Source organism: Salmo salar, chromosome ssa05 (assembly GCF_905237065.1).
Source record: "Salmo salar chromosome ssa05, Ssal_v3.1, whole genome shotgun sequence".
In the NCBI taxonomy this organism is placed as follows: domain Eukaryota; kingdom Metazoa; phylum Chordata; class Actinopteri; order Salmoniformes; family Salmonidae; genus Salmo; species Salmo salar.
Window position 1 is genome coordinate 25711083 of NC_059446.1, and position 22125 is coordinate 25733207.

The 22125-nt window shown below is 42.9% G+C and overlaps 1 protein-coding gene across 1 annotated transcript in view; it reads left to right on the forward strand.

Annotated features, from left to right (window-relative positions):
- The window catches only part of LOC106604551 (short transient receptor potential channel 3), a 52052-nt gene that overhangs the window by 27910 nt on the left and 2017 nt on the right, over positions 1–22125 (forward strand). The window contains exons 4-9 of the mRNA XM_045718010.1: positions 5666–5830; positions 7960–8176; positions 10302–10535; positions 14482–14746; positions 15906–16101; positions 17020–17229. Of these exons, the coding sequence (XP_045573966.1) occupies positions 5666–5830; positions 7960–8176; positions 10302–10535; positions 14482–14746; positions 15906–16101; positions 17020–17229 (1287 nt within the window). The remainder of the gene's footprint in view (positions 1–5665; positions 5831–7959; positions 8177–10301; positions 10536–14481; positions 14747–15905; positions 16102–17019; positions 17230–22125) is intronic.

The window sequence follows — 22125 nt, forward strand, 5'->3', positions numbered from 1 at the left end:
CAACTGACGTGGAACCTAGGAAGGGTTTGGCAGAAAACGACGATGATGCAATACTCAACTCGCCTACCTTGGGAGATGGGTGATCACGGGGCCGCCTCTCCGCACCCTGTGTTGGAAGGCACCAGACATGGCTGAAGCTGGTGCCCCTCCTGGCCGCAATCTGGACACAGCCCCAGCTGTCTCCGGCGACGCTGCTCTGCCATGGAGAGGTGTGTGGCCCCTACCTCCATGGGTTCAGGATCTGCCTCAGAACGGACAAAGGAGGAGGGCGAGGAGAGAGTGAGGTGCCGACGCTTCCGAAGAAGGTTGTCCAGATGGATGGCCATCGCGATGAACACGTCTAAGGAAAGGTTGTTGTCCCAGCACACCAATTGCATCTGGACCTCCTCACGCAGTCATCTACTGAATAGGGTGCAGTAGACCGGCGACGTCGAGAGCCGGAGAGAGGGAGTGGGAGTAGGCGTGACAGGAATGTGAAATTATTTATACTTTTACTTTTGATACTTAAGTATATTTTAGCAATTACATTCACTTTTGATACTTAAGTATATTTAAAACCTAATCTTTTTTTACATTTACTCAAGTAGAATTTTACTGGTGACTTTCACTTTTACTTCAGTCATTTTCAATTAAGGTATCTTTACTTTTACTGAAGTATGACAATTGGGTACTTTTTCCACCACTGAGTATGATATATTTGGGCTTGAAGTGGGAAATCCGAAGTGGGGACAATGCCGTATGTTTCCCTTATGATATGACGGCTAATACTTTTCAGTCTACATTTCTTTCCAGGGCTGGGTTTTATTTTAACGTTACCATTCACCAGTATGGCATTGTTTATTCATCAGAAACACCTGCAAAGTCCTTCCCCTTTGCGAGTCTCAAATGAACCAAACAGCTTTTCGCCGTAACCAACACGTGGAGCAAATTAAAATAGGGGGTGCAAACCTATGTTTTTTCACCTCTACTTTTTTTTACAGAAATTTAACATGGATCATTTATACATTTCAACCTACTTTTTTTAGCTAGTCTGTATTAAAATAAATAAATTATTAATAATAATATATATATATATATATATATATATATATATATATATATATATATTTCATAAATGGTATAATTGCGTGACATGATTGCACTTTGCATCATGCTCCCCCGTCGCCCCAACATGAATGCTTCACTACATGCTTCATTGCTTTGATTGGTGCAGCCAGCGTCTATCCTATATTATAAACTGGATAGTTTGAGCCCTGAATGCTGATTGGCTGACAGCCGTGGTATATCCGACCATGTACCACTGGTTTGACAAAACATTTATTTTTACTGCTCTAATTACATTGATAACCAAAATAGCAATAAGGCACCTCGGGGGTTTGTGGTATATGACCAATATACAACCGATATACCACGGCTAAGGGCTGTATCCAGGCACTCCGCGTTGCATTGTGCATACGAACACCTCTTAGCTGTGGTATATTGGCCATATAACACACCCCCTCGTGCCTTATTGCTTAAATGAACAGGCACCTGCAAAATAACGTTCAAGGAACTTGTTTATCTATTTTGCTGTTCTGTTGTAACATTTGTATTGGTGTTTTGTGTCTGATGCACTCAGGGTGTTGTTACATGTCATTTGCGACATGCATCATGAGCAAAGTAATTGTAGCCTATCATTTCACTTCCCCTGTGAGAACCATGAGCATGGCTGACTTGGCTTTGCTGTACCGCAGCTGAAGCCTGCCAGTTTCACCATATCCATTATAATGTAGAAAAACACATGTCTCTTATGGAAGATGCCAAAACTTTGGAGATAACAATAGATGGTGAAGTCAAAGATACTGTTTTCCGTCTGTGGTGAAGTTTTCCCTATTATGCTAATGACAACTCCAGTAGAACCAGCTTAGCCAGCTGGCTAATCTTTTGAATACAGTGTAGTTTGAAAAAAGACAGCAACAACAGATAACGTTAGCTAGCTAGATAAGGTTAATAAGATGGCTAGCTAAGGTTAGCATGCTACCTAGCAACACTGACAGCTCTCAATTGCCTGTTTGTTGATGTTTCTCGATCACTAGAGGTGGAAGTCATTACAACATTATTTCCCTCCCCCAATTCGTGAATATGTATATGTAGCCTGCATCATTCTTCGGAGGTGGAACCTTAACAAAAATTACATCGAAATAGGGGCGGCATTGCCCTCTAGTGGGCGCATTTAAAATCAAACAATGTGTATAAACCCTGGATTGCTTATGCTATGTAATGGCCAGTGAAAGGCTTTGAAGCCAACAGGCAGGCATGTTGGTACTCCCCAGTAGGAGCAGTCCTCCATAGGAATTAATGGAATTCTACAGTCTTTCAATATAATCTTTCAAGGACAAAATTGTATGTATCACAGTAACATTATTACTCTCTAAAAATATATATATTTTAAGGAATATAAGGAAAACAAATGTAGACATTAATAAATGCATTTCTATATCGTCCAAAATAAAAAAAATTACACTGGAGTAGGAGTACCAAGATGGCTGCGCGGTGGCTTCAAAACAAATAGTTATCTAGAGTTAATGCATATAATTGGTTAAAGTGGAAAGACCAGTGCCAATTTTTTTTAATTGCAACTTTTCCAAATAGTTCAGATAGTTGAATATAAATGGCTAACTAAAGTCAATATATCATCCGGCTCTGTGTGCACTTGCTATGTTAATGATGCTGAGTGTTTGGTGTCATCACTGTGACTTGCGGTTTTATGTTTGTTGTTGTCAGGCTTGGGTAGGTTACTTTCTAAATGTAATCCATTACAGTTACTAGTTACCTGTCCAAAACTGTAATCTATAACGTAACTTTTGGATTACCCAAACTCAGTAACATAATCTGATTACATTCAGTTACTTTTAGATTACTTTCCCCTTAAGAGGCATTAGAAGAAGACAAATTGTATGTTACCAATTGAACGACATCTATTGCAGGCTAAATCAATGTTAAAGTTTACATAGCTGGCCATATATGGATGTTCCATTTTACTTTATGGGTTGGTTATGTAGGCTTCTTCTAACCCATCGCTTTCTACTACACATAATAATACGGTTAAATTATGTCTTTACATAAATATATATCATTTATGAATCCAGAAATGGATGTAGCAACTACAGATGGCCCCTTGTAAGTCTATCAGAAGTGTGCGAGTTTGAGCATGTGTCAGTTAGATGTTGCAGGAGCGCATTTTTCACTCGCTGTCCACTGTTTTCAGAAACAATGTATGATAGGAAGCTTAAACTTTTTGAATTCAACCATTATTAGGTTCAAATACACATTAAGATCTGTGAACAGCCATCCACAACAACCACAATCCGTAAGGCGCAAATGGCTAAGTGAGAGAGCAGCAGTGTGATTCACATCAATGCGCTTTGGTAGATATCAATAATAAGTGATATCCGTATCGCCGTAGACACTGCTGTCATCCTAAACCTTAGCGTTTATTCAAATTGGATAATCTTTGAATGGCGACAGCAGGTGCACCATTGGAAGACATAGCTTGGACTGTAGCCTACAAAAGCCTATTCCGGCTCTTTTCACACGATCCATCAAACACATTTGGTGTGTCATCATACTGGTCTCTGACTTGTGGCCAGACTCGCTCAGGTGGAACAAACTTAAACGTGCACCTTTTTTCAATGCTGATTTGAATGTCATTGAGAAAACAGAGAAGTGTTTAACATCCTTTCTGTATTTAAAAGTAATCCTCTAAGTAATCATCTAGTTTTTCAAAAGTATCTGTAATCTGATTACAATATTTTTGCTGGTAACGTAACGGATTACATTTACCTTTTTTTTTTGTAATCCCTTACATGTAACTGATTACATGTAATCCGTTACTCCCCAACCCTGGTTGTTATATTGTCATTATAGTTTATTTGTATGTATGATTATGTTGCTGCCTGTTGCCCAGGGCACCCTTGAAAAACAGATTTGCGTGTCAGTGTGACTCACAAGGTTAAATGAATCATAAAAAAATAAAAGGATTAACTGAAAATGGAGTTGTACAGCAAGTTGAATCTTTAGTTGGTACTTCAGACAACTGAAACAAAAAACATGCCATTACAGTTAGCTTGTAAAATGGGATTCGAAAGGTTAGATAATGCATAAAATGAATTAAATCATAAGGAAGTTGCATAGCAAGTTGAATCTTTTGTTGGCACCATATAAAATAGTAGAAAATACCGTTCCATCATGATAAATAGCTTTTAAAAGCTTTTGAAAAACTGTAAGGCAGAGTGACATCTTTCAGGATGACCCAAACCACCATTAGAGCTTTTGAACACCTACTGCAGCTTGCTACCCCTGACAGACATTGAGTTTCTACCTATTGAATTTTGCCCAGGTTTTCTCACATGAAGTGTTTTAAAATGTCCTTAGCCTGTTACTGGCAGGTTAATGTTCCCCTCAACTCTTTTGCATCTCGTTCTTGTCCCAGGATTTGTTGTACACTGACAAATCATCCCAATGCCACACGGCTCTCCCTCTCCAAAGAATCGATAATAATAAACTCACTGCTCCTTATTCATAGCCGTTCTGGCTTCGCCTCGATTCCTCATTCAACAGAATAATTAATTGGCCATATTTTCCAATTCAGTCATTGCTAGCCTTGTAGCAAAAAGGGGGAGCCGATGTAGCACAACCATGACATTAAAAACCCAAAGGCACAGAGGTTTGTTATTCATTAACCTAGTGGGTTCCATTCAGAACGCATTGCACACTTGAGGATGGAGCTTGTTTCTTGCTACAGGTGGCAATGCACCTCTCTCTGGCCCAGAATTAATTTTGTCTGTATCTCAAAGTTATTCTCGAAGTACCTGGGAGCAACAGTTTGAGGGTCAATCCCATTTAAATCCCAGGAAATGGCCACCACTCCTGTCCATTATTTTTTTTCTTCAATTGGAATTGCATGTCTGTTTGTTCCCATATTAGAATGAACATGGGAACTCAAACGTTTTACATCCCCTTGATACTGGTTAATGTTCATATCTTGTAGTATTTGGTCTTTATGGATTGACTGGGCTGGCAGACGGTGTCAAGAAAACCCACAGAGAGAACTGTTCAGTTCATTAATGGCTCAGTAGCGTTTGATTGAAAACTTCCATTACTCAGACGGGGAACACCACCTACCCAAATCTTCCCACAGCAGCCACCGCTGATGAGAGTGTAATGTATTTCCCCAGATTTGATCAAGCCTGTTAATGTGATTAAATGAGAGTCTCTCACTCTCTCTCTCTCTCTCTCACACACACACACACACACACACACACACACACACACACACACACACACACATAGACACACACTATAGGCCCACTTAAAATGCAAATGACCAACCAATGACTGGTGCCTCCACTCAGCAGTCCCCTTTTATCTGGTGTCCACCTGGTGCCTACAGAATAGATTCAGAACTGGGTTTTCATCCTCATTGTCCAGACTAAACGGAGTGGCAGTGTAGAGGATGAACCAGGTCTGCCACTCAGCCTCTTTGCTTCCCTAGACTGCTTTCCCATTTTATTAGCTCTATTATAAAGACAGTATATAGCTCATCCTTGCTTCCCCAGGCTGCTTCCCGATTGCATTAACTTAAACATTACATCTCATTTCCTGTTTTCTCTCTCCTCCCCCACAGTTTGTGGCCCACCCCAACTGCCAGCAGCAGCTGCTGACGATCTGGTATGAGAACCTGTCGGGCCTGAGGGAGCAGACCATTGCTGTGAAGTGCCTGGTGGTGGTGGCTGTGGCCCTGGGTCTGCCCTTGCTAGCTGTGGGTTACTGGTTCGCCCCTTGCAGTCGGGTAAGAGTACCACGTCCACTGACATACCCGCTGACTATGCACGTGCACGCTGAGATGTTGAACTGTTGCACCCTCTTTAACCACTCTGGTTATTATTTGACCCTGCTGGTCATCTATGAACGTTTGGACGTCTTGAAGAACGATCTGGCCTTGTAGCTGGCACATTTGTTATTGTTTTTATTTTGAGAAAATGCGCCTCCAGCATCGTGGAGAAAAAACTCACAGTACATACTCTGCTGTTCTATCTTGCGGGAAATTATGTACAATGATGTCAGAGGTGTTCGTTGTTTGACGTAACGTCTTTGTTGAAATATCGCAAACGGACCTGGCAGTTTCCCCACTATAATCTCCACCCAACACAGCCAAAAGAGGACTGGCCACCCCTCGGAGCCTGGTTCCACTCTGCACAGTGCTCTTTGGGGTTTTAGGCTGGGAATCTGTATTGCACTTTGTGACAACTACTGATATAAAAGGGCTTTAGAAAATAAATGTGATCGATTTAATTTCATTGATTGATGATTGTTTTGCAATGTGACATGTAATGTCTGCCAAAAGAGTATAGATAGAAGTCTGGCATGCAAGGCCACCCACCGCCATCATTCCTGCCACTCAGAACCTCTCAGGTAGATCAACTGGAGCATAACCAGGCTGTAGAGTTCAAAGTGAAATACAGAGGCTGTGTTGGGACAAAATTCACCAATTGTGTTCCCTTCATTTATCTCAAATCAAACCAGAGTATATGAAGAGTATTGCTTCTAGCCCATAGAATTACATATATATGGTCCCATTACCCAAACCTCCCATTGAAAAGTAAAACAGACGTTTACAGCCACCTGTGATTAAAGTAAATAAGTCTAGGTGTGTGAGGGTAAATAAGTCTAGGCGTGTGAAGGTAAATACATCTAGGGGTGCGAGGGTAAGTAGTCTAGGGGTGTGATGGTAAATAAAAAGTCTAGGAGTATGAGGGTAAATAAATAGTCTAGGAGTGTGAGGGTAAATAAAAAGTCTAGGAGTGTGAGGGTAAATAAATAGTCTAGGAGTGTGAGGGTAAATAAATAGTCTAGGAGTGTGAGGGTAAATAAATAGTCTAGGAGTGTGAGGGTAAATAAATAGTCTAGGAGTGTGAGGGTAAATAAATAGGGTGTAGTATGCTTGTTTGTTTATATTCTTTTACCCTGCCCTACCCAGGTGGTTTATTGAAAAGTCTTAAGTTTCAGTAGTATAAAGAGAGTCTCTCGCAACGCTCCAATTAAATGTAAGTGTTACATTTTCTATCTTTAGGGATGTTGTTTACCATCTCATAAAGACTAACAATGTGTGTTTTAATCATTGAGGGCTATAAGAGGAATGGAGAGAAGCAGAGCAACAGCTGGGCATGGTAATGGGTTAGTGGTGCGGGCACAATGCCAGTTTGGGTTGTTGGCATCATTACTATTGCTGGCATCATGTTTATTTAGAGGTGGCACCTTGAGAACACTTGGATTTGTTTTTCAGAAATGCTTTGGCCAATTGATTGGTTAGGATTAGGACTAGTAGTAGCTTTTCAGTTGTATAGATCATGAACGAAACCAAAGAAAGTTTAAGTCAATTGATAGGACCACCTAAACTGAATTGATTTGTGTTTGTTGTGAAGTTACTCCAGACTTCACAATAAACTAATTTCAAGCAGGTTGAGGTGACCGTAGCATAGTTTTCTCCATACTTCACAACCAACTAATTTCATCTGACAGGTATATTACAAAGCAGGTTCAAGGAGTTAGCCAGATAACTTTGATAAACAAACAGAAATAACTGTTGATTGTCTGGTTCATTAAGAAAGCTAAACGTACATATGTGTTTTTTGTAGTTGAGAAAATTAAACCAAGCCCATTTCAAGCTTATCTTTCAAGTTAGCTGGCTAACTATCCTGCTTTGTAGTATAGGTTGAGGTGGTTGCAGCATAGTTACTCCAGAGACTTCTTATTGACTGAATGCCCCTGTGCATCCCACCGATCTCACCTGAAGGTTTTACTTGCTATGATGTGGTTGTTTTACCTACCTAAGTTGAATGCACTGATTGTAAGTCACTATGGATGAGAGCATCTGCTAAATGACTGAGGTGCAAATGTGATCCTTCTTATTTTCTGTAGCTGGGCAATGCTTTGCGCAGCCCCTTTATGAAGTTTGTGGCCCATGCTGCCTCCTTCATCATCTTCCTGTGCCTGCTGTTGTTCAACGCATCGGACCGCTTCGAGGGCATCAGCACCATGCCAAACGTGACAGTCACTGACCACCCCATGCAGATCTACCGGGTCAAGACCACTGAATTCAGCTGGACTGAGATCCTCATCATGGTCTGGGTCACAGGTGAGAGAGGATTTATTTGTTTAACATGTTATGGTACTGTGGAGGATTGACGGCACCAGAAGGGCTTGGAAAGGTGTGGACATGCATCAGAGGCAAGGACATACATCAGAGTCATGTTTCATGTCCTGCTTAGATTCAAGTGTCACTGAGTGGACTATCCTGGTTAGATTCAAGTGTCACTGAGTGGACTATCCTGCTTAAATTCAAGTGTCACTGAGTGGACTATCCTGGTTAGATTTAAGTGTCACTGAGTGGACTATCCTGCTTAAATTCAAGTGTCACTGAGTGGACTATCCTGGTTAGATTTAAGTGTCACTGAGTGGACTATCCTGGTCAGATTCAAGTGTCACTGAGTGGACTGTCCTGGTTAGATTCAAGTGTCACTGAGTGGACTGTCCTGGTTAGATTCAAGTGTCACTGAGTGGACTGTCCTGGTTAGATTCAAGTGTCACTGAGTGGACTATCCTGGTTAGATTTAAGTGTCACTGAGTGGACTATCCTGCTTAAATTCAAGTGTCACTGAGTGGACTATCCTGGTTAGATTTAAATGTCACTGAGTGGACTATCCTGGTTAGATTTAAGTGTCACTGAGTGGACTATCCTGCTTAAATTCAAGTGTCACTGAGTGGACTATCCTGGTTAGATTTAAGTGTCACTGAGTGGACTATCCTGGTTAGATTTAAGTGGCACTGAGAGGACTATCCTGCTTAAATTCAAGTGTCACTGAGTGGACTATCCTGGTTAGATTTAAGTGTCACTGAGTGGACTTTCCTGGTTAGATTCACATGAAAAGAAACATATATTGTTTTGTGTATTGTGCTCTATTTAGAACAGTAATCTATTTTCAATGTGCTCTGAAGAACCTAGCATTTAAAACACAGCAGCTGTATGGCACAATAGTCAGGGAAACTATTTTGGGCTTTTCACATTTAAACACTGATGTGCAGTATATTGTATAGTTACAGACAGTATTTTGTTGTTTTTTTTTATTAAAAATGAAAGGTTTAAGTTCACTTTCCATAGCTTCCCTGGTCAGTTTTACTTAATGTTTAGCAGCCATATTGACCTAAACTTGAACAAGCAGTTGACAGTGCGTACTTGCGAGAAAGAGAATAGGGTAACTCTCTGGGGAGGGGAAAATCAGATGAGATTTTGGTGAGGAGCAGCCTTCAGTCCCGCTGCGGCTCCCGCAAGATTGAAATACCAATTACATTGACACATCTGCAAATGGACCCTCTCCTTCCCCTGCTCTACACAGCAGTCTCCATTCTGTTCTCAGGATGGGGAGGTTTCCAGGGTTGAGTTCATTTGGCATTTGGCATTCATTTGGCATCATTTGGCATCAAATGAACCCAACCTTGGAATCAAATGGAACAAAGTAAACTGAAACAGAGAGCAACGTTTTCTGCTACAAAATGTTTTAAAATTGGTTTCCGTTGCGTGCCCTAATGAACATGACCGTCATATCGAGCCTGGTCGAGTTTGACGCCATTGCAGATGCATCCCATTTGGTCGTAAAGGGCAGAAACCAGGAAGCGATGACCCAAGAGGTCCTCTGACCTTCATTCACCAATCATCTAAATGCACTGTCAATGGTCTCTCAGGAGGGAACATTTCATCCTTTTTCTCTCCCTCTTTGACAGATTGAGTTAACGAATCGATGCAGAGACTATAACTATGTTCCATCTTCTGAATAAATTAAAAGCTATGTTAGAGGTTTTAATCTGTAGTGATTCAATAAATGGCTTCAAAGGTACAGCTAGATTCAGACAGTTGATTTAATAAACAAACTAACCAATTTTCAGGCCCTGAAGGTGGTTTCATTAGTTAGACATTAGATGGTTACTGAATCAACACACTTCAGTTTCACTATTGCCAGCCGATTCAATGACACTATGGTCATGTTCATTAGGGCACGACATAGCAAAATGTTTTGCAACAGCAAACAAAAATGTGTGTTTCTTATTGGACAAGTCCCTCTTTGCCTTTAGTTTCGTAACTAAAAAACACAAACCATGTCCTCTTGTTGCTGTTTCCTCTGCAGGGATGTTTCGCTCAGTTTCAGAACATTTTAATCTGTTTGGTGCCTAATGAACACAATCCACATCTTTGTTGCCTTCCACAGGGATGATGTGGTCTGAGTGTAAGGAACTGTGGACTGAGGGACCAAGGGAGTACATCCAGCAGCTGTGGAACGTTCTGGACTTCGGCATGCTCTCAATCTTCATCGCCGCTTTCACTGCCCGGTTCTTCGCCTTCCTCCAGGCCACCAGAGCCCAGCAGTACGTCAACGAAAAGATCCACGCTACCGATCTCTCCCTAGTGACCCTACCCCCAGAGGTCAAATACTTCACCTACGGTGAGAGAAGAGCCTCTGTATCAATTTTGTTCCTCATGTCAGGATGCAGAATGAATACACCCATGATACAGTTAAGACAAGTAGACATCTTTCACACATCTACAAATACCACCACACACTCAAAATACCTTACCACATGCCCTGCAAGACATGTAAACGGTGATGTTATAATGTTAGGTGTTATAGATGATTACACTTAAGGCAACACTGCAGGCACACTAATCTCAATAATCATTTGAGAATTAACGCAGGACTATCACCATTCATAGTAAGCTGTAATTGTCTAATGGTGCATGGTGACACACACGTACAGTACAGAATTACTTTAAGTGCAACATTATCCACCTGGTACACTGTACAAACTCTAACATTTCGTTAGAACATGCAAAAGGTCAACAAAAGGCCGGCATTTAAAATCACATAAAAGCCTGTTTTTAATATGACATTGAGAGCATAAGCGGCCTATGCAAATAGTAGTAGCATTATCATGACTCAAGATGAGACCCATATGCAGACACGTGAGGCAAGTCTGAAAGATTTATTGAATAGACAGGAGCAGGAAAAAGGCAGGTTGAGGACAGGCAGGGGTTCGTAATCCTGTTAATAGTCTGCAGACGTAGATGGCAGGCAGGCTCAGGTTGTAACCGGGAAGACTAGAACAAAAACCAGAATGAGGAAAAAACACGGAAGACAAAGGACAGTGAGACACAGGTTTTTATGAAATGTAGGATGGATACGGGGGTGCAGGGCAACAGAAGATGAACAACAGAGGGGCCAAGGATTTTAGAGATTGGGAAAGGGCCGATGAAACAGGGGGAAAGTTTGCGGGACTCGATCCGGAGGGGCAGATCCCGTGTAGACAGCAATATCCTCTGCCAGAGACGATAGCGGGGAGCCGGGGTACGGGGAACTGTGCTCTCTTCCAGGCAAGCCGACAGCGGTAGAAGAACATCTGGGCCGAGGGTATGTTGACCTCTTACTCTTGCTCAGGAAAGAGAGGGGGCTGATAACCCATGGAGCACTCGAAGGGCAAGAGACCAGTGGCCGAGCAGGGAAGGGTGTTCCGGGCGTACTCCACCCACATTAGTTGTTGGCTCCAGGTGGTGGGTTTGGCCGAGACTAGGCACCAAAGAGTCATCTCCAGGTCCTGATTGACACAATCCAAATGGCCGTTAGACTGAGGATGAAACCCGGAGGACAGGCTGGCCGATGACCCAATGAGGGTGCTGATCGCTTTCCAGAATCAGGATGAGAACCGAGGACCACGATCAGAGACTATGTTGACTGGAAGTCCATGAATTCGGAAGATGTACTGTACTATGAGTTGGGCCGTCTCCTTGGCTGAGGGTAACTTGGGAAAGGGGGATGAAATGGGTGGCTTTGGAAAACCTATCCACCACCATAAGGATAGGAGACCAGTGATGAAGTCCAGGGATATATGGGACCAGGGGCGATGACGAACAGGGAGTGGTTGAAGGAGGCCGGCCGGAGCTTGCCACAGTCTTATTCTGAGCACACAACATGCATACAACGACGAGTGCGGAGACATCAGAAACCATAGTGGACCACCAAAAAACGTTGTTGGAGGAAGGCCAGGGTCCGTCTGGAGCCAGGATAGCAGGTTAGATTAGAGAAAGAAACCCATTCCAGGACCGGGACCGGGCAGAATCCGGGACTAACAACTGGTTAACCGCCCCCCCCAGAAGAGTGTTGCTGCTAGACAGGAGGTAGGGAGGATTGTCTCTTGATCAGACAGTGTAGCTGTGGAGCTATGCAAGCAGGAGAGGTCGTCAGGCTTCACATTCTTGGACCCAGGGTGGTAGGAGATGGTGAAATTGAAACGAGTGAACAGAGCCCAACGAACCTGCCTTGAGGTGAGGCGCTTGGCGGTGTGGAGAAATTCCAGATTCTTATGGTCAGTCCAAACTAGAAATGGATGTTCTGCCCCTTCTAGTGAGTGTCTCCGTTCCATTCCTCCAGCGCCATCTTGACCGGTGATCAACGTCATAGTTCCTCTCTCTCTTCCTTAAGACGATGGGAAAGGAAAGCGCAGGGATTCAGCTTTTGGTCTTGGGCAGAACACTGGGACAGGACGGCCCCACTCCAACGTCCAAGTGGGGCCGTTGACCTCCACCACGAACTGGTGGGACGGGTCTGGATGGATTAAGATGGGGGCTGTAGTGAACTGATACTTGAAATCCAAAAACACCCGGTCAGCAGCCTTGAGGCAATGAGCGTGGCATAATGGGCTCCAACCCAGGGTTGAACCTGTAGCCCAGTCGATCAGGGGGTTGTGCCTCTGGAGCCATGACAATCCCAATACCATGGGCGCATGAGGAGATTCAATGAGCAGGAACTGCATGGACTCACTGTGATTCCCTGACACAGGTTGATAGGAATGTACTGTGAGTGACACTGCTAATAGAGCGTCCGGCCAATGCTCTGGCGTCCATGGGAACGGAGAGAAGTTGTGTGGAGATACCCAGCTCCGACACCAGGGTAGTGTCCATAAAGCTTTTGTCAGCCCCAGAGTCCACGAGCACCCGGAGAGATTTAGACCGGTCACCCCACAACAGGATAACATGGAGAGGAGTATGAGTAATGGGAGATGGGAGACTCCCTGTATGGCCCACCGGCGTACTCATACCTACTGATGAGCCTGGGCCTTTTACTGGACAGGTGGATATGTAATGTCCTTATGGTCAAGGCTATGAGATTGTCGAGGTCCAAGGGCAGCTCCCGGGCTGCGAGCTCATCCTTAATTGCCTCTGATAATCCATGAAGGAACGTGTCGAACAGGGATTCCGGGTTCCAGGCACTCTCGGCGGCTAAAGTGCGAAAGTCTACTGCATAGTCTGCCACACTACGGGAGTCTTTACACCGCCTCTCTAACTGACAACAGAGAATCAAACACCTTCCTTACTTCTGCCATGAAATCCTCCAGACTAAAGCAAATGCTATCTTTGAATGGTCCGACGGAAACAAAGAGGGCTGCAGCTCGAAAATGAGGGAGCACTGGGAGAGAAACGCCCAGCAGGTTTCGGGATCCCCAGCGTAGCTCTCTGGAGGAGGTAAGTGGGGTTCTCGGGAAGCCAGGGTAGGCAGGGGAGATGCACCCCGGTGAGCGGGGTTACTGAGAGTCTGGGAGGTTTTCGTTGTGGCTTGCTGCCTAATAGATTGTCCGCTGAATTGTTCCAACAATGCACTGATGGCATGGTCATGGTTTTCCGCCAAGGTGTGGAATCCTTCCATAAGGTTATGTAGTAACTCCTTGTGTCTTCCAATGGTGGCTCCTTGTGAGGAAACAGTGTTGCAGAGCTGGTCCGAGTCTGGTGGGTCAGTCATGGCCAGTTTGTACTATCATGACTCAGGATGAGACCCAGATGCAGATATGTGAGGCAGATGGTTCAAGTCTCAGGGGCAGGCAAAGGCAGGTCGAGGACAGGCAGGGGTTCGTAATCCTGGTAGCAGTTGGCAGAAGTACACGGCAGGCAGGCTCAGGGTCAAGACAGGCAAAACAGGTCGTAACTGGAGAAAGACGCTGGCACAACTTGACGGGACAAGATGAACTGGCAACAGACAAACAGAAAACGCAGGTATAAATACACAGAGGATTGGGAGACACCTGGTGGGGGGGTGGAGACAAGCACAAGACAGGTGAAACAGATCAGGGTGTGACAAGCACTTTAATTTATAGTCCTGTTTCATTTAGTTTGACCTGATATTTACTGAGAAATTAGGAGGTTTATTGGTGCTTGTGTAGATGCACTATTATGTAATTACCATTTGCTGTGTTATTTCAATGCCTGCAAAGACCTAGTGAGTCTGTAAAAGTCTAACCCAACCATTGTGTAGAACAATCCTATTGCGCCATGCATTAAACACATTGTACATGTTGCTATGAGTGATAAGAAAACAACTGACTGTTACCCCTTCCTCCATGTAGCGAGGGACAAATGGCTGCCGTCAGACCCCCAGCTGATCTCAGAAGGACTATACGCCATCGCCGTGGTGCTGAGCTTCACACGCATCGCTTACATCCTGCCGGCTAACGAGAGCTTCGGACCGCTCCAGATCTCCCTGGGCCGCACGGTCAAAGACATCTTCAAGTTCATGGTCCTGTTCATCATGGTCTTCCTGGCGTTCATGATCGGCATGTTTATCCTCTATTCTTACTACTTGGGTGCCAAGGTCAACCCGGCATTCACCACGTGAGTGATTATAGCAGACACTTTGACCACTTTATGAGGACACTTAATTGAACAGACGTATGGGGAAACACTTATGGGGACAGTCTCGGTCAACTTGTGTAAGAGAACGTTAATTGATGAGGTCTGGAGTCAGTGACAGGAACTGCTTTGTACACAGTCAGTAGGGAGGCTTTGTATACATTCAACCTTACTGTTTTGTCCCCAAAGGCCCTGAAATGAATATACTCCTAAAATATGAGACTAGAGAATAAGATACACATTTATCAAGTAAGAACCTATCTACTGCCCTGAACCTTCATAAAACATTTAAACATCGACAAATGCGCTCTCCATTCATGTAGAGAGCTCTTTTCTTCCTCTTTTGAGTCCAATCAAGAAGCGCTAGCTCATTCAGTCTATCGACTCAGTCAGTGTAGTGCAGTATGAAGTAGAAAATGGCCCACCTTGGTCTCCCTTTCTAAGAGTGCCTCAAAACGGTATTGTGGCAGCTCAGAAAAAATAACTCATTTCACACTGGACTGGATTCCCTCCAAGGTTACTCTTTCCAAAGTGAGAAAATGAAATCCTTTCCATTGTTATGGTTTATTGTTTTCCTCAATTGTCTCGGTGTCCATATTGTATTTTATTAGCCAAGCTGGCATGGCATAAATGGATCACACACTTACAAATGGAACACACACACACTCATGTAACATTGCCAAGAGTCCCAATGGTCATTTCTGCCCTTACCAAGGACATCTGTGGAATTCATATAACACAAAATATCAAATACAGTGACATCACCTGAAAAGAAAAATATTAATTTCAATGCAACAATTCCCATGAAGCTATCCTTCAATCTTGTTGTTAATTTTCCTCAAAGTCACTTTGACAACCAGAAGACTATATCCCAGGATAGTATTAAGCAAGACATGCTAAGATATTTGGTTCATTCCCCATACATCATATAGCTACATGTCTGCCCTTAGAAGTTAGGCTACACAGGAAGTGACTTCTTAATCACATCACTTTTTTAAAAGTAGCACTTTGTTATCGCCTGTCACTTTGGGCCTAAGCCAAATGTAGTTTGTGGTCTCACTAGGGCACAGCCACAAACTAGAAACACCTAGAACTAATCAGCTTGTCCTGTGACAATCCCCTTCCTTCCTTGTCACCACAGGGTGGAGGAGAGCTTCAAGACTCTGTTCTGGTCTATATTTGGGCTGTCAGAGGTGTCCTCCGTAGTGCTCAAGTACAACCACAAGTTCATTGAGAACATCGGCTACGTCCTCTACGGAATCTACAACGTGACCATGGTGGTGGTGTTGCTCAACATGCTGATCGCCATGATCAACAGCTCCTATCAAGAGATCGAGGTGAGTTAATCGTGTAGGGTGAAGTTACCCCAGCCTAGACGCTGATCTTGGGTCAGTTTCCCCAATAATGGTTAGGATTGGGGGACGGGAAGCAGATCCTAGATCTATACCTAGGGGAAAACTTCACCCTGGGGATGAATCAGTGGCATCTGTACACCCCACCATTTCATTTGGTTATAATTATAGGCATAGTGTATTTTGGGGTAATCTGTTTGTTGTGGCTATGGTTTTTATATAATGCTGTATGTAGCACAGTATGCCCTAAGCAACTATGCTCTGTTGTCTCTAATTGTGAAACATCAGGGGCTCTGCTATGAATAGCTCTGAAATCAATCATTTCAAGATTATCCTTGTTATGTGTTATGGGAATATTTTTTGCTATTTCCTACTTGCCTCATATGACACAGTACAGCCGTGCTAAAGCCACAATGAATCACACCCCCTCATGTATTATTGCTTTAATCAATTATTTGGAGATGATCCATGTTATGTACTGTGGGAATTTCCTTTGTTAATCCGCAACACAAGATACAAGAAGGAAATTACAGCAGACGCCTCATGTCACTATCAGAGAGAACAATAGCTTGTGACCTTTTGATGGCAGTATTAGGGTAATAGTGTTGTCTCTCATAGATTAGGCCAACAGCAAATTAAGTATTTGTATTTATTATGGATCACCAGCCAGCAGCTACTCTTTCTGGGGTCTGGCAAAATTAAGGCAGTTATACAATTTTAAAAACATTACAATAAATTCATAACATCCCATGAAGAAGACAGAAGTGAACAGGTTATCATTAGTTCAAACAGGTTTCGGATAATGGTGTTTGTAACAGTTACTGAGCTAGTCTCACTAAGTCAATCTCTCGACTTCCAGGGGGTGTTTACTCAGAGAATGAAATAACTCTACTTATCTCTCAGGATGACGCGGACGTGGAGTGGAAGTTTGCGCGCTCCAAACTGTGGCTGTCCTACTTTGACAACGGCAAGACGCTGCCTCCTCCCTTCAGCATCGTTCCAACTCCCAAGTCCTTCTACCACCTCATCAGGTGGATAGTTGGCATGCTGCATTGCCGACGACGAAGCCTGAAGAAGGACGTAGAGCTGGGAATGGACAGTTCGAAGTCCAGGGTATGGATAGATAGGTGTATTTATGGATGGATGGATTCATTCATTCATAAAATCATCTATTGATTCATTTGTCAATTCATTCATGCATTAATCTCTCTTTCTCTCTCTTTCTCTCTCTGCATTGTTTTGATTATAAAAATACACATAAGTTCGCTCCAGCTAGAGACAGTATTTTATGCGGAGATCTCTGTTCATGGGGGTTATGATTTGTACATTATGTAATGTATATTCTTGCATGATTTCTCAGTACTGACTCTGGATGGTCATAATTTGCACTCACCTCTAATGACCCTGGAGAGGATCAATGGCTTTTGCATTATGTCTGTGGCTCGCCATATTTAAATTGCAAATAAATATGAATGCTATCCACCTAAAGAGAAGGCTCTTGTATGCATTGGAGTCTGGAGTACTAGTCTAGTAAGAGAACATGGAATATTATCCAAGCCCTACTTAAAAGATAATAACATCCAATGTATATGTATGGAGTGTTGAAATCCCCTTTAAGACAGGTTTGATGCCTGTCTCTAATATAATCATTGGAGTATATCATCTGTTCAATCAGCAGGCCCCCCCATGGCACACAATAATAGTATCAAAATGATTCATATGTGGCTGGGGTCTCTCTCTTTCTCTCTGTCTCAAGCTCTCTCTCTCTCTCTCTCTCTCTCTCTGTCTCAAGCTCTCTCTCTCTCTCTCTCTGTCTCTCTCTCTCTCTCTCTCTCTCTCTCTCTCTCTCTCTCTCTCTCTCTCTCAATTAATTCAATTCAATTCAATGGGCTCTATTGGCCTGGAAACATATTTACATTGCCAAAGCAAGTGAAATAGATCATAAATGAAAGTGAAATAAACAATAAAAAAATGAACAGTAAACATTACACTCACAAAGGTAAAAAAGGAATAGAGACATTTCAAATGTCGTATTATGGCTATACTGTAAACTGTGTTGTAAGGGCGTGCAAATAATTAAAGTACAAAAGGGAAAATAGATAAACATAAATATGGGTTGTATTTACAATGGTGCTTGTTCTTCACTGGTTGCCCTTATCGTGTGACAACAGGTCACAAATGTTGCTGCTGTGATGTCACACTGTGGTATTTCACCCAATAGATATGGGAGTTTATCAAAATTGGATTTGTTTTCAAATTCTTTGTGGTTATAATCTGAGGGAAATATGTGTCTCTAATATGGTCATACATTTGGCAGGAGGTTAGGAAGTGCATCTCAGTTTCCGCCTCATTTTGTGGGCAGTGTGCACATAGCCTGTCTTCTGTTGAGAGCCAGGTCTGCCTACGGCGGCCTCTCTCAATAGCAGGGCTATGCTCACTGAGTCTGTACTTAGTCAAAGCTTTCCTTAATTTTGTGTCAAGTAATTAACTTTTTGTTTTCTCATGATTTGGTTGGGTCTAATTGTGTTGTTGTCCTGGGGCTCTGTTTGTGTTTTTGAACAGAGCCCCAGGAGCAGCTTGCTTAGGGGACTCTTCGCCTGGTTTATCCCTCTGTAGGTGATGGCTTTGTTATGGAAGGTTGTTATGGAATCGCTTCCTTTTGGGTGGTTGTAGAATTTAATGTCTCTTTTCTGGATTTTGAAATTAGCGGGTATTTGCCTAATTCTGCTCAGCATGCATTATTTGCTGTTTTACATTGTACAAGGAGGTTATTTTTTGGCAGAATTCTGCATGCAGAGTCTCAATTTGGTGTTTATCGCATTTTGTGAATTCTTGGTTGGTGAGCGGACCCCAGACCTCACAACCATAAAGGGCAATGGGTTCTATAACTGATTCAAGTATTTTTAGCCAGATCCTAATTGGTATGTCAAAGTTTGTTCCTTTTGATGGTGTAGAAGGCCCTTCTTTCTGTGTATCTCAGATCGTTCCAAGCTTTGTTGAAGTTACCTGTGGCGCTGATGTTTAGGCCGAGATACGTATCGTTTTTTTGTGTGCTCTAGGGCAACAGTGTCTATATGGAATTTGTATTTGTGGTCCTGGCAACTGGACCTTTTTTGGAACACCATTATTTTTGTTTTACTGAGATTTACTGTCAGGGCCCAGTTCTGACAGAATCTGTGCAGAAGATCTAGGTGCTGCTGTAGGCCCTGCTTGGTTGGGGACAGAAGCACCAGATCATCAGCAAACAGTAGACATTTGACTCCAGATTCTAGTAGGGTGAGGCCGGGTCCTGCAGACTGCTCTAGTGCAGTCGCCAATCCATTGATACAGTTGAAGTCGGAAGTTTACATACACCTTAGCCAAATACATTTAAACTCAGTTTTTCACAATTCCTGGCATTTACTCCTAGTAAAAAATCCCTGTCTTAGGTCAGTTAGGATCACCACTTTATTTTAAGAATGTGAAATGTCAGAATAATAGTAGAGAGAATGATTTATTTCAGCTTTTATTTCTTTCATCACATTCCCAGTGGGTCAGAAGTTTACATACACTCAATTAGTATTTTGGTAGCATTGCCTTTAAATTGTTTAACTTGGGTGAAACGTTTCAGGTCGCCTTCCACAAGCTTCCCACAATAAGTTGGGGGAATTTTGGCCCATTCCTCCTGACAGAGCTGGTGTAACTGAGTCAGGTTTGTAGGCCTCCTTGCTCGCACAAGCTTTTTCAGTTCTGCCCACAAATTTTCTACAGGATTATGGTCAGGGCTTTGTGATGGCCACTCCAATACCTTGACTTTGTTGTCCTTAAGCCATTTTGCCACAACTTTGGAAGTATACTTGGGGTCATTGTCCATTTGGAAGACCCATTTGTGACCAAGCTTTAACTTCCTGACTGATGTCTTTAGTTGTTGCTTCAATATATCCACATAATTTTCCTCCCTCATGATGCCATCAATTTTGTGAAGTGCACCAGTCCCTCCTGCAGCAAAGCACCCCCACAACATGGTGCTGCCACCCCCGTGCTTCACGGTTGGGATGGTGTTCTTCGGCTTGCAAGCCGATCTTTGTCCCCATACGCAGTTGCAAACCGTAGTCTAGCTTTGTTATGGCGGTTTTGGAGCAGTGACTTCTTCCTTGCTGAGCGGCCTTTCAGGTTATGTCGATATAGGACTTGTTTTACTGTGGATATAGATACTTTTGTACCTGTTTCCTCCAGCATCTTCACAAGGTCCTTTGCTGTTGCTCTGGGACTGATTTGCACTTTTCGCACAAAAGTACGTTCATCTCTAGGAGACAGAACCTTCTCCTTCCTGAGCGGTATGACGGCTGCGTGGTCCCATGGTGTTTATACAGATGAATGTGGTACCTTCAGGCATTTGGAAATTGTTCCCAAGAATGAACCAGACTTGTGGAGGTCTACCATTTTTTTTTCTGAGGTCTTTGCTGATTTCTTTTGATTTTCCCATGATGTCAAGCAAAGAGGCACTGAGATTGAAGGTAGGCCTTGAAATACATCCACATATACTCCACCAATTGACTCAAATGATGTCAATTAGCCTATCAGAAGCTTCTAAAGCCATGACATCATTTTCTGGAATTTTCCAAGCTGTTTAAAGGCACAGTCAATTTAGTGTATGTAAACTTCTCACCCACTGGAATTGTGATACAGTGAATTATAAGTGAAATAATCTGTCTGTAAACAATTGTTGGAAAAATGAATTGTGTCATGCACAAAGTAGATGTCCTAACCGACTTGCCAAAACTATAGTTTGTTAACAAGAAATTTGTGGAGTGGTTGAAAAACGGGTTTTAATGACTCCAACCTAAGTGAAATGTAACCTTCCGACTTCGACTGTATATACACTACCGTTCAAAAGTTTGGGGTCACTTAGTGTCCTTGTTTTTGAAAGAAAAGCAAATTGTTTAACCATTAAAATAACATAAAATGTATCCGAAATACAGTGTAGACATTGTTAATGTTATAACTGACTATTGTAGCTGGAAACGGCTGATTTTTAATTGAATATCTACATAGGCGTACAGAGGCCCATTTTCAGCAACCATCACTCCTGTGTTCCAATGGCACGTTGTGTTAGCTAATCCAAGTTTATCATTGAAAAGGCTAATTGATCATTAGAAAACCATTTTGCAATGATACCATCGCTGAAAACTGTTGTTCTGATTAAAGAAGCAATACAACTGGCCTTCTTTAGACTAGTTGAGTATCTGGAGCATCAGCATTTGTGGGTTCGATTACAGGCTCAAAATGGCCAGAAACAAAGAACTTTCTTCTCAAACTCGTCAGTCTATTCTGTTCTGAGAAATGAAGGCTATTCCATGTGAGAAATTGCCAAGAAACTGAAGATCTCATACAAAGCTGTGTACTACTCCCTTCACAAAACAGCGCAAACTGGCTCTAACCAGAATAGAAAGAGGAGTGGGAAGCCCCGGTGCACAACTGAGCAAAAGGACAAGTACATGAGAGTGTCTAGTTTGAGAAACAGATGCCTCACAAGTCCTCAACTGGCAGCTTCATTAAATAGCACCCACAAAACACCAGTCTCAACGTCAACAGTGAAGAGGCAACTCCGGGATGTTGGCCATCTAGGCAGAGTTGCAAAGAAAAAGCCATATCTCAGACTGGCCAATAAAAAGATTAAGATGAGCAACAGAACACAGACACTGGACAGAGGAACTCTGCCTAGATGTCCAGCATCCCAGAGTCGCCTCTTCACTGTTGACGTTGAGACTGGTGTTTTGCGGGTACTGCTGCAAAAAAAAATCTAAGATGGCAATCACCTCACTCTCTCCCATTTAATCAGTGGATACAGTTACTATTATAAGTTATAACAGTAGATTTATCAACAGCGAGATTGAATGGTGCTAGTCAAGGAACAATTGAGGCCTGGACAAATATATTGGATCTAGCTATCTGGCTGCCCGCACCTAGGTATCTGGCCTGCCGGACTTAGCTATCTGGGTGGGTGGCTAGAAAGCTAGTGAGGTTGCA